Genomic DNA, 13,428 nt, shown 5'->3' with positions numbered 1-13,428 from the left:
TATAATTAATATATTTTTTGCTGAGAGCTTATGACAGTCGTTCATGCACGTTTTAATTATGCATTCTGACGAGATAAAGAAAAAGCAGCGTTCTTACCTTCGACAGCCCCTACCATTGGAAATATCCATACAAAATATAACATATCCATAACAACTGAAATACTTGGCATTTTGGCTGTAAGAAGCCAAGGCATTCATAGAAAACAGGTCCACCAGCGGGCCATTGACAGCGAATTCATCTACAGAAGCGCAAAACCACACACAGCCAATGGTTAGAACGGACCGCTTTTGCAGGGAGAACACGCATAATCTAAACGTTTGGGCGAAACCAACGTGAATCATACAGGGGGCAATGTACACGACATGGCCAATGGTGTGTGGACACCCCTTCGAATTAGTGGATTCGGCAATTTCAGCCACACACGTTGCTGAAAGGTGTTTAATATTGAGCACACAGCCATGCAATCTCCATAGACAAACATTAGCAGTAGAATGGCCCGTACTGAAGAGATCAATGACTTTCAACGTGGCACCATCATAGGATGCCACCTTTCCAACAAGTCAGTTTGTCAAATTTCAGGGCTGCCCAGTCAACTGTAAGTGCTGTTATTGTGAAGTGGAAACGTCTAGGAGCAACAACGGCTCAGCCACGTAGTGGTAAGCCAGACAAGCTCACAGAACGGGACCGCCAAGTTCTGAAGCACGCAGCGTGTAAAAATCGTCTGTCCTCGGTTGCAACACTCACAACCAATTTCCAAACTGCCCCTGGAAGCAAGGTCAGCACAATGACTGTTCGTTGGGAGCTTCATGAAATGGGTTTCCATGGCCAAGCAAGATCATCCTGCCCAATGCCAAGCGTCGTCTGGAGTGGTGTATAGCTCTTCACACTTCACCATCTGGCAGTCCGACGGACAAATCTTTGTTTGGTGGATGCCAGGAGAATGCTACCTGCCCAAATGCATAGTGTCAACTGTAATGTTTGGTGGAGGAGGAACAATGGTCTTGGGCTGTTTTTCATTGTTTGGGATTGTGCCCTTTGCTCCAGTGAAGGCTAATCTTAATGCTTCAGCATACAATGACATTCTAGACGCACAGTTTGGGGAAGGCCCTTTCCTGTTTCAGCATGGCAATGCCCCCATGCACAAAGCGAGGTCTATACAGGAAGGGTTTGTCAAGATCTATGTGGAAGAACTTGACTGGCCTGCATAGAGCCCTGACCTCAACGCTATCCAACACCTTTGGGATGAATTGAAACGTTGACTGCGTGCTAGACTTAAACACCAAACATCAGTGCCCAACCTCACCTATGCTCTTGCGGCTGAATGGAAGCAAGTCCCCGCAGCCACGTTCCAACATGTAGAGGAAAGCCTTCCCAGAAGAATGGAGGCTGTTAAAGCAGCAAAGGGGGGACTAACTTAATTTTAATGCCCATGATTTTGGAATGAGATGTTCGACGAGCAGGGGTCCACATACTTTTGTAGTGTATCTGTAATTTGGAGATGGCTGCAATCTTCCTTTGCAAGATCCCTCTGATATGAGATTTTAATAATTGTTGTAATTACTGTAAATCAACTCAATGTGAACTATTATATGGTGGATTTCATCTTTTTTTGTGTACATACTAGCAACAATACTACCACCACCACTATAAATAGCCTGCCACCAGTTGTAGCTACAATTACATAGAGCATACATTCATAAAATATTTGAATAAAGTGGTTAAATTGTTTGTTTTGTTGATTGACTGAGCCTGTCTTTATAGGACATGTTTTGGAACACACACACACACACACACACACACACGTTAGGATCACACTGTTGAGTGGAGATAAGAGTAGTGCATAGTGTTTCTTAACTAATGGTCATTAAAGCCACTGGCTCTTTGAAGCAGCTGCATGAACATTATTACACCTCTCTGCTCAAATATTAAGACTTTTCAAATGCCTCAGCAGTAAGTATCATTTTTATAAATGTATATATTTATATTTATTATGATAATCTGTAGGTGAATAATAAACAAAGAAAAGCATGTAAACTATTTTCAAATGAAAAGGTCAGACATCTTTGGCGCTTCTCCTGAATGTACAGTATCCTTCAAGAACAAGGGTGCCACCGTGAGTAGGAAATAGAAACAACATGATATGAGTTGTGTTTTTTTTAGAAATAATGGTTTCTGGAGAGGTTGGGAGTCAGGTTGACGCCTGGAAACAGAAATGACAGATTGGGGCTTTATAATCATAGAGAGGGTAGACTATTGTCTGAGTCTGCTTAGTGTGATGGATCATCCAATTGGAATGCTAGGATTTGGTATGGTCAGTAAGAAACAAGTGGCACGCAGCGTGTAAAAATCACACAAGTGTGTCAAGTGCACACTTGGTCTTTGACCCTAACCTGAGAACATCAACAAAGCAATGCATCCTGGAATTAACCCCTATTTAGTCATGGATTAACACTTCCCATTTCTCTAATCAACAGCACTTCAAGTAATGTGACAGACATGGAGCGCAGGGCACCTGATATCAAGCCTTAAAACCCCCTACTGTAAGAACAGTACGTTCATTTCCCAACAACACCTTAATTAAGATCTGCCCATCAATAAATGTATTATGATGAGATAATTATTTATTATAGTAATTACATTTATTATAAAATTAATTATTATGATAAGATTGTTGGATACAGTCCTAATTTAATAGTTTGAATAAATGTGTATTTAAGATTATATTTTGAAGTAAAAAAAAAAAAAACACCTGCTATTTCTGTTTCCATATTGCATAAAGACAGAATAACACAACCAAAGAAACAACTATTTAGAATGAAAACAATTAAACCACCCACTGGCCACTGCATTAATAATTTGAATGTTGATCCTACCTGAATACTGTATACTATGGGTCTTGATGTACTAGCATAATTTAGCGGCTAGGTGGATCTAGCACATCACATCTGTTTGGATTCTGAATTATACATGTTTGATGCACAGGGACACATCAAACACATTGATGTGCTGATCAAAACCATAGGCATGTCTATTGTCACTGTACACTCTCAGAGAGTGAGCAGCAGGCTGGCGCTGGATCTGTGTTCCTGTGCTGCCTGTGGACAGCTGAGATCCGCTCAATGAGAAATAACAAAATAATGACAAAGCATCCCAGTCGCGCTTCTGTGTATTTCATATTTACATCTAAAATATTTGCCAACATTAATCATACAATGCATTTTGTGGAAAAATTGATATCTGGCATATTTTTCGAGTATTTCAGTTCAATTATATAGCAGATGAATGTGAAACATGCTGCTGGGATTTCAGTTGGAAAACCAGGCTGATTCACAGCAAAACACAGTAGAGTTTCGGTAGATAAAGATGTAAGGAAGATAAAACAGAGCAGTGCCTGCCGACCAGAGAGGGCAGGGGGAAGTGAGGAGGGGGGCAGGGGGAGGCAAAGAGGGAGTGAGTGGGTCTAGGGTGAGGAAATAGAGCAGAAGATTATGGGACTGACATAAAGGAATCCAGCATAACTCAGTCTCAAGATGAGTGAGGGCTGGAAAACAGCAGATTAGAGGAGCCAGAGGTCGTTCCCATGGAAACCTTTGCACAGGGAGATGGCCACCCTCTAGTCTGACAATGCGAGCTGAGCACAGATTGTAGGTCACACATGGCACCAACAATCCAGTCAGGTCTAATCTGTCTTGATTTATGGGTCATAAATTGAACTTGGAAGCTGGTTCCCTCTCTGGCTTCCTTCACTGATGACGCTCATTTCTTTATTATTTCATGTCGATCCTGCCACACAGCCAAATTTAGCAACACAACCTGACTAGATAGGGAAGTAAAGTCGGCCACAGATTTTTTAATGAATGTTATAAAACTGATCCATGGTCAGCTCATACCCTCAAATACAAAGGGATAAAACACACACACAAACACACAAACACACACACACAGATACGTACACACACATGGTAACATGGCGTACAAAAGAGCTACATAACTAGTGTGGTCTTGGATAAAGGTCTTTTTATAGAATTCAATAGTCTATGGACTTACATCATGCATTACGAAAAGACACACACCCACTCACTTCCCTGATTTTCCCTGAGGCAAATGCTGAAGACTCACACTATGATCAAACAACTCCCCTGACCGTTTCCTGCCTGTAATGACAAAACAAAACCATCAGGGATTGGATCATTATGTGGACAAATTGGGCCTCCAGGCAAAAACCAATGCTTGGGAAATAAGTATTTACTAGACAAAAAATTATTATAATTAATTAATTGCAAAGAATAAGGTTGAAATGGTCAAGGTAACTTTTCGGTGACCTCTGACTAGTGCAGTGCAGAGTGAGATAAGTCAGAGTGAGGCGTGAGGTGAAGAGGTGACAAGGTACATGGTGGATGTCTGAAGATGTCCGAAGATGTCCTAATATGGATGCCGTACTTAATGCCATACTTAATAATTTTTTTTCTCAGTATTTCACCACCACAAATCCTAACTGTTTCCTGAAATGAGAAGTACAGTAAGTAAACACTACACTGACTATTTCCAGTCCCACGCACCCAGTGAACTTGTCCTTGATTATGATGTGTACTGAAGTGCGTCTGGCCTTTCAGGCCTCTGCACTAAATTGAAAAAATTGACCTTGCTGATGGAGGTGACACGAGCCTGCTCTGGAAGACATTTCCGGAGCTAAATGGTCTCTACAAAGACTGCCACGCAGCTGCAGGAAGAAGCAAATACAGTAGTTAAAAAGTACTTTAATATCTTGTGCCAGACATTGTTCTCCTGAGAATTCACCATATTTTTATTTTAAATTTTTCATAAATGCTGTTTAGAAGAAACTTGCAGAAATAGGCAGTCAGTCATGCATGACTTGTGCCCAAAACCTACATTCTGTAAATTTTGCATAATCAAAAATCTTAATTTAAAAAGTCAATATTAATTAAGGAATGATGTAGAACAGACAAATGTCAAGATGACTGTAATTGACATCTCACTTTGACACCTGTATGATGGCAATGTGAAGAAAAACTATTCACGCTGCATGGGGTTAATGTCTATCTGTCTGTCAGTGACCTTCCACTTTCTCCTGCTTGGCTGCAGTGATGAGGTCACAGCAGAGATAGGAGGGGTCAGAAATGGACAGCAGCAAATAGCATCTTCCTCTTTTCACCTCATCCGGAAGTGGCTTGGCTTGTGGAGCGAGGGTGGAGAGGTGTCTAGAAAATCTCTAATTTGCATTCTCTCTCTCTTTTGCATTTTGGTACATATCTAAGCACATATCTAACACAAATTGTGAATATAAGACAGGCTCTGAGCCTTAGGAATTCCTCCTACACTCACATGCAGTAATCCATTCTGAGGATTCACTCTTAGAAAAAAAGGAGCTATCGAGAACCTAAAAAGGTTCTTTGGCTGTCCCCATAGGAAAACCCTTTGAAGAACCCTTTTTGGTTCCAGCTAGAACCCTGTTGGTTCTACATGGAACCCAAAAGGGCTCTATCTGGAACCAAAAGTATTGTCTTATGGGGATTGGCAAAGAACCCTTTTGGAACCCTTTTTTCTAAGGGTGTGGATTCACTTTGTGTTTTGTCTGTAGCTACTGTATGGCCGACTGCCTGTGATACAAATTAACTTCCAAAAGGGTTCACATATCTGGGTGTCTCAGTTACCCGCCATTTGAAAGACCTCCTAAAGGCAAACAGAGTTACTATAACATACCAAACAGAGTTACTATAACATAACAAACAGAGTTACTATAACATACCAAACAGAGTTACTATAACATACCAAACAGAGTTACTATAACATACCAAACAGAGGTACTATAACATACCAAACAGAGTTACTATAACATACCAAACAGAGGTACTATAACATACCAAACAGAGTTACTATAACATACCAAACAGAGTTACTATAACATACCAAACAGAGTTACTATAACATACCAAACAGAGTTACTATAACATACAAACAGAGTTACTATAACATACCAAACAGAGTTACTATAACATACCAAACAGAGTTACTATAACATACCAAACAGAGTTACTATAACATACCAAACAGAGTTACTATAACATACCAAACAGAGTTACTATAACATACCAAACAGAGTTACTAAAACTTACCAAACAGAGTTACTATAACATACCAAACAGAGTTACTATAACATACCAAACAGAGTTACTATAACTTACCAAACAGAGTTACTATAACATACCAAACAGAGTTACTATAACTTACCAAACAGAGTTACTATAACATACCAAACAGAGTTACTATAACTTACCAAACAGAGTAACTATAACATACCAAACAGAGTTACTATAACATACCAAACAGAGTTACTATAACTTACCAAACAGAGTTACTATAACATACCAAACAGAGTTACTATAACTTACCAAACAGAGTTACTATAACATACCAAACAGAGTTACTATAACATACCAAACTAGACTTTGAGAGCTGGAGGCTTCTTTCAGGGTTAATCCATCTTTTTCAATGTGTTCCAGTTTTTATTACTAAATCCTTCTTTAACAATCTAGATGAAGTTATTACCTCTTTCATTTTGAATATGAAAACTGCTTGCCTGACTGATGTTGTTGCTATTGTTATAATTATTTATTTTAAAATATTTGATTTGCATCCATTACGTGTGGATGGTTTGGTCCCGCTGAGAATCTTCTATCATACCTGTCCATATACCTCTGAGCTGTGCTTCTTGGTCCTGGCCCTATCTAACCTCTCATTCATTTTAGGTATGTGGAGGCATGACCTTCTAACAATGTAAAAATGTCCATGTCCATTACCCATATAAATATATATTGGCTGTTCCACCAGTTTGGTGCCTTTTGAGAAATATATCTTAGTTAACAAATTACTTATGATTTCAATAATTTGAACATTCTGTCATGAAGTGCATAATGTCCAAATTAATAAAAAACAAGTTATCCCATCTCAAGAGGTTAAATTTGAAAAAGGACTATAGTAAGAGCCTATTAAGTGCCAAATAAAATAACAGAGTTGACCGTAACAGGGTTTCACGATTGAATCTTAAATCAGCCATGAATCCCCATATGACAGGGGGAATGAAAGCTTGTTGTTGTGTGCAACAAGGAGTGGCAATTAAATGCAAGCTTTACAAAAAAATATGTTTAAAATGACCCATCTGACTGCATGAATTAATCTGATATTGTAAACCATGAAATGTATATGAAATATGAAGAAGAACTAATGATATATGTAAAGAAGTGTGTGTGCAGGGTGACATTAGTAAACAAAGACACTGCATAACATTTGCTTTGGGGGGGGGGGTTCATTTAATTCCAGACTGTAACAGACAAGTTCTAGGATCAGCCAAGGTCAACAAAGACCTGGTATGGAAGGCATGCAACACAAAGTTATCCCAAAATAGACATCAAATGTTAAAGGGTCATAAAGGCTAAAAAGTGTTACATTATATTTATTTTATTTCACCTTTATTTAACAAGGCAAGTCAGTTAAGAACAAATTCTTATTTACAATGACGGCCAACCAAAAGGCAAAAGTCCTCCTGCGGGGACAAGGGTTGGGATTAAAAATTTAAAATATAGGACAAAACACACATCAAGACAAGAGAGACACCACAACACTACATAAAGAGAGACCTAAGACAACAACATGGCAGCAACACAGCATGGTAGAAACATCACATGACAACAACATGGTAGCAACACAACATGGCAGCAGCACCACATGGTAGCAGCACAAAACATGGTACAAACATTATTGGGCACAAACAATATCACAAAGGCAAGAAGGTAGAGGCAACAATACATCACGCGAAGCAATGAACAATGGGACTATATATGCTGCATGCATACAAATAAGTCAAGCCCTTAAATATACTAACCAACACAAACACACAATAGTTGTATTCAGAATACCTACTATTAACCTTACAAAAAACACACAGAGACTGAAAAAGGATTGTCAACTACAAACGGAATGTTCATGGACTATAGCTGGAGCGGGGGCTTTGCAGACAGGAGGACTGTACCCGGCTTGCCGTCTCCTGGCTTCAGGAAATGCACCACCATTTTGAGAGAACAGGTGGAGGTGCATTGTTCATAGTCACACCTGGAACCAGTCAGAGCACAGAAACAATTAATTTAAACTGACCAATGGGAGAGCATACACAGTTCACATGACTACTGTAGTTACTCTAACTAGGTCAGGCACCTCCATCCCTTTACAAGCCTTACTTTGAATTATTTTGATAAGGCCTCCACAATTTCTGCACTAAAAGCATACATTAGTTTAGATTTTGTAAGAGCTGTCATGGTATATCTAGAACCTACTCTGAGTAAACTATTAGAGGAAAATGTGTTTTGTTAGACACAATTATATTGTCCTAATAATATTGTTGCTGGGTTAACTCAGATCCTGGAGAAATCCAATCAATCCTTACTGGTGCTTAATGTTGCTATCATGGTTGTTACTACCAAATCCAGTTTTAATCTTTTATGGTATGATGAGTGTGCCGCAGCCTGGTTATAGCCACAGTATCTACTGCCCTCTTGTGGTCTGATTGGAATGCGTTATGACTCGAATGTGTCATGCCTGATACATTATGTAGGAAGCTACTGTATCTGTCTCTCTTACGTATTTGAGCTTCCTACCCATCTGCTTCCTACCTGTACTTGTATAACTCATAAACTCTTCCTCATACATATGTACTTATATCTAGTGCTTCCATAAACCTTCTGCAGTCAGCATATGAAATGCCAAATGTATTTTCTAAGACTGAGAACAGAAAGCTCCACTCCATCCTGTCAAACTCCTTCTCAGCATCCAGTGAAGCCAGCAGGACAGGGGTCTTCTGTATGTTTAATAATATCAAAAAGACTGTGAATGTTATCAGAAGAGTACCTGTCTCTAATAAATCCAGTTTGCTCCGCTTTTATTATTTTGGAAAGAAGTATGTTTTGTCTTTTGGTGAGCAATTTGGTAATGATTTTGTAGTCAAAGTCGAACAAGTTTACTGGCCGGAAGGACGAGCAGGAGGGAGGGTCCTCGTCTTTTTGAGAAACACTGTAAGGCAGGCTGTATACATAGGGTCTGGGAAAGCTCAGTTTTTCAGGATTGGCATGTATATAGGGCTAAGCTGGGGCCAAAAGGCTTTGTAGAATCTGGGAAATCGGTCTGGACCTGGGGACTTGTTAGGTGGCATGGAGATAATTGCCTCTAGGACCTTCTCAGGAGTGAGTGGGAGTTGAGATGTTCTTGGTCGGTCTCTGCACCTGTATGTTTTCTCTCAGAAATATATCATTTGCATAAAAAAATCATGAAAAGTTAAATGTATCTTATTTGGAACATATGGAACATATGACCTGCTGTTTTGATGGCCATGATTGTACTCATTTTTTAAAATTGGTATGCAAGCAATCTTTTAGGCCTATTGCTATACATATATTGTATTCTATTTAGTAAAGAAAACAGGGTTTTTTATCTCTCAAGAATACTCCAAGTTAAGTTTGGCTTTGGCTGTTCTTAAGTTGACTTCTGGAGGCACTGTCTGATTGTTTATGTACTTTTTCACAGCATTCCAGGTCCTTCTCAAGAAGGATTTGTGTGCTTCCATTGCTTTCTTCTTAGAGGAAGCATATGCAATCAGATGACCTCTTAGTGTGGCTTTGGCAGAGCCCCACATTGTGGCCAGAGAAACAGGAGATTTTAAATTTTACCTTTATTTAACTGGGCAAGTCAGTTAAGAACAACTTCTTATTTTTAATGATGGCCTAGGAGCAGTGGGTTAACTGCCTGTTCAGGGGCAGAATGACAGATTTGTAACTTGTCAGCTTGGGGATTTGAACTTGCAACCTTTTGGTGACTAGTCCAACACTCTAACCACTAGGCTACTCTGCCGCCCCAGTGCTTAATTGTCTTGTGTGTAGTTGTCTATCCATGTAGTGACCATGCTTTGTTTGATAGCATGGAGATGTTGCATTTCCAGCTCTTTGACCTCGGGATGTTTTTACAGAGGTCAAAGCGGAGGCAGACAGAGGCGTGATCTGAAAGTGCTATGGGTCTGATTGTACAAGTGGCAGAATTTATGAAAATCTTAGGGATGAAAATATAATCTGTACGAGAGAAGGTTTTATTGGAATAGTATGTATAGTCCAGAGATAAGCCATTATTCTCTCTCCAGATATCTAGATATCTATCAGTCCCATCTCTATAGTAAGAGAGTTCAACATCTTTGCTGATCTGGGGTTTGTGGCGGGGACTTGAGATGATTTGTCCAGATTTTAGTTGCGGGTACAATTGAAATCTCCAACCAGCACTTAAAAGGAAGCACAATGCTCATTGAACAGGGTTATAATTTTCAACATGAAAGCAGGAGTATCTGTGTTAGGGGAATATATATATATATATAGTGGAGAACAGGAGGGCTTCTTAAATAAAAACGAACAGGTCTGTGAGAGCCGGAATTCTTACTGGTTGGTAGGTGATCAAATACTTATGTCATGCAATAAAAATGTTGTTTTTTGATTTTTGTTTTAGATTCCGTCTCTTACAGACCTCTACATGCTTTGTAAGTAGGAAAACTTGCAAAATCGGCAGTGTATCAGATACTTGTTCTCCCCACTGTATATATGTATATATATATATATATATATGTATATATATATATATATATATATATATATATATATATATATATATATATATATATATATATATATAAATATATATATATATATATATATATATATATATATATTTATATATATATTGCCCAGACAGTGACCCAGTTAACATAATCAGTTTAGAAAGATGCAACATTACCCTTGAATAAATATGTGTTGGAATTGAGTGTCATACAAATGTAATCCTTCTTCCAAAGCAACATATACAGGCAGTGGTAATCTTGGCACCTCAAACCAAATCTCAGCTACAGTGGCTGTCACGTGAAGAGGTGAATTATAATTTGTCTCTAGCTGGTGTAAATCCTCATCCTCAATGCTGTACATCACTTCAACCAGAGGCAAACCTAATGGCTTGGTGGAAGTAGAGAGAGACAGTGTGATAGATTAGTGTTACAGAGAGACAGTATTACATGTCAAACGTACATGGCCAATTTCTAATTAGACCACATCTACAATCATCAACAAGTATTTCTCCATAGATCTCTAATGGTCACACCAACCATGTGTCTGCTCTTAAATCCCAAGTGTAATTAAGAGAATGGTATAGATGGTTGATTTGTGTAGTGAATCAATTTGCCCTCCCCCTGTTTGTCGTGAACTGATTTGATTGCTGAGGATGAGAGCTGAGCTTAAGGGTTCCCTCCTCTCCTAGGCCTTCTCCAACATGGCTTTACAGCAGAATCTCTGCAGATTATGACATCACATCCCCTAGTTGGCGGACAGGGAATAGAATCACCCGTTCAGGGATCACCGGCTGGGATTAAGTGTGGGTAGATAGCAATGGACATCACATTTGATTGCATTAGCACCTGGGATTGACAGTGTTCTGGTTCGTGTTGCTATTGGCTTGTATTGCTATAGACTGCCATGTGCTTGATGCAACAATCTTTTGGTTCAATGTCATGTTTACTTTTGAAAAGATAGTAGCAACTGTTGTGTTAATCAGACACTTCTTGTCCACTAACCAATGTATCCTCATCTGCCAAGGAATGCTTAGTTAGGTAAAGTCTTTGATTGAGGAAAATACTTTAAGAGGTGCAATATCTGTAAGATAACTGGAGACCAACTTTAATGTATTTTCCATCCACGGGTTGCAGGAGGAATAACACTAGACAATTGTTTTCCCTGCAGCATCGCTAGTCTCTCGAATATCTTTCCCATACTGATGCTGTACAAGCAATGGGAGGAAGGGAAGGTGGCCTTCTTGGATGACTCTCTGGAGAAGTATGCAGCAAACTTCACCATCAAAAACCTGCTGGGGAAGCGGCGGGATGATGTGGATGTCAAGGTTGGTTCAGAGATACCCAGCCTCATTCAAACCTCTGTCACCCTGATGGCCGGAACAGCTCTCTTGTAAAGGCACTCTTCCTCATCATGACTAGCTTACCCTGGCCATTACGTGATTAGAGAAGAGAGAGGCTATACTTGGAGGTTAATGAGCTCATGGCTTGTTAGCCTTTTCTCCTGACCAGATCCCTCTGTATGTGCTGTATTGTACTCTACTGTACTTTCACTGGATTAAACCTGAGGAAAGTTCCCTTGTACATTCCTTTGACTCCAGAACTCAGTTTTGTCATTCATTTGACCATAGCGTTTGACTCCCAAATTTGTGTTTCCATTTCAGGGTTACCGAGGCAGCTTCGGGGCAACAAATCTACTGTGGGGTGGAGACACAGAGGTTGCTATAGATCTGTTACAGGATGATGTCCTAATGGCAGACCCAAGCACCAAGTAGGGTACACCTAATTCCCCTTCCTGTCAACATCTAGTACATTTTTGTAAAGGGTGTTTGGGATTTCATGTGACTGAGACATTACCAATGTTTCCTCCTGCTCCCTTACATGTCACTACAACAACGTGGACTTTTCCTTATTGGCTAACGTCTTGGCCGAGAAATTCTCGTATTCGGACTATCAGCGCTGGGTGTCTGACAACATCCTGGAGCAGCTGAGGATGGAGGAGACAGGCTTTGCCATCACCCCATTCAAAGCCAGATGGCGGTGGGCGTGTACAGCAGCGGCCAATTGGCACTCCTCTATGAAGTGGGCTGGTACCGGCTCGCTGGCCAGATGTACTCCACAGCGACCAACATGGCCAAACTGGGTGTGGTGATTCTGGGGGCTTACAGCCGGTCCCTCCTCTAACAGGACACCCTAAAGACCCTGCTGACCCCTCTGTTTCGCTGTCACAAGGGCTACTTCACCAACTACACTGGCACACCCTGGGAGGTCAATGAGCAGCTTGGCTATGAGGTGGTCCGTAAGGACGCAGAACAAGACGGCTACGCCGCCACCTTCTCCCTGGTTCTCCGGTTGAAGGTGGGCCTGGTGGTGCTGATGGCCGGAGTGAGGCCGCCAGCAGCAGACAGGGACCTGGTCATGCAGGCCTCCTTGTGGCTTTTTGCCAAATGTCTAATGCTGTTCATGCCCAGGTAAGTACCAATCCTACTTGGGGAGAACTGAGCTTTAATAAAAATGTACTGCAAGGTCATTGTAGTAAATGAAAACTGAAACAAAAACTAATCATTTAAAAAAAAGAAATTGTAAACTGACATAAAATAACTAAGAAACCTGTTTGAAAAGCTACATAAAATAAAAACCATAATCAATTAGATTCAGTTTTAGTATTTTTTTCATCTTAGTTTTGGGTTAAAATCTAATGGCCTCTGAAGCTGGCGGGTAATTGCTGCCAGGAGATTGCCATGTTTCAAATAGGCCTAGCTTGTGC

At 40.1% G+C, this 13,428-nt stretch overlaps 1 protein-coding gene and 1 pseudogene across 2 annotated transcripts in view; one reads left to right on the top strand and one right to left on the bottom strand.

The window, feature by feature from the left end:
• LOC110492289 (ephrin type-B receptor 2-like) overlaps positions 1–288 on the bottom strand; it is a 50,533-nt gene extending 50,245 nt beyond the window's left edge. For both annotated transcript variants that reach the window (XM_021566488.2, XM_021566489.2), the window contains exon 1: positions 98–288. In XM_021566488.2, coding sequence (XP_021422163.1) covers positions 98–194 — 97 coding nt within the window. In that variant the 5' untranslated portion in view covers positions 195–288. The remainder of the gene's footprint in view (positions 1–97) is intronic.
• Positions 289–11,866: 11,578 nt separating this feature from the next.
• Positions 11,867–13,136, top strand: LOC110491099 (annotated as a pseudogene).
• The last annotated feature ends 292 nt before the right edge of the window (positions 13,137–13,428 follow it).

The sequence above is a fragment of the Oncorhynchus mykiss genome, chromosome 16 (genome assembly GCF_013265735.2).
Source record: "Oncorhynchus mykiss isolate Arlee chromosome 16, USDA_OmykA_1.1, whole genome shotgun sequence".
Taxonomy (NCBI): Eukaryota; Metazoa; Chordata; class Actinopteri; order Salmoniformes; family Salmonidae; genus Oncorhynchus; species Oncorhynchus mykiss.
The sequence above is the reverse complement of the archived record's forward strand: the minus strand, read 5'-3'. Positions and strand labels throughout refer to the sequence as shown.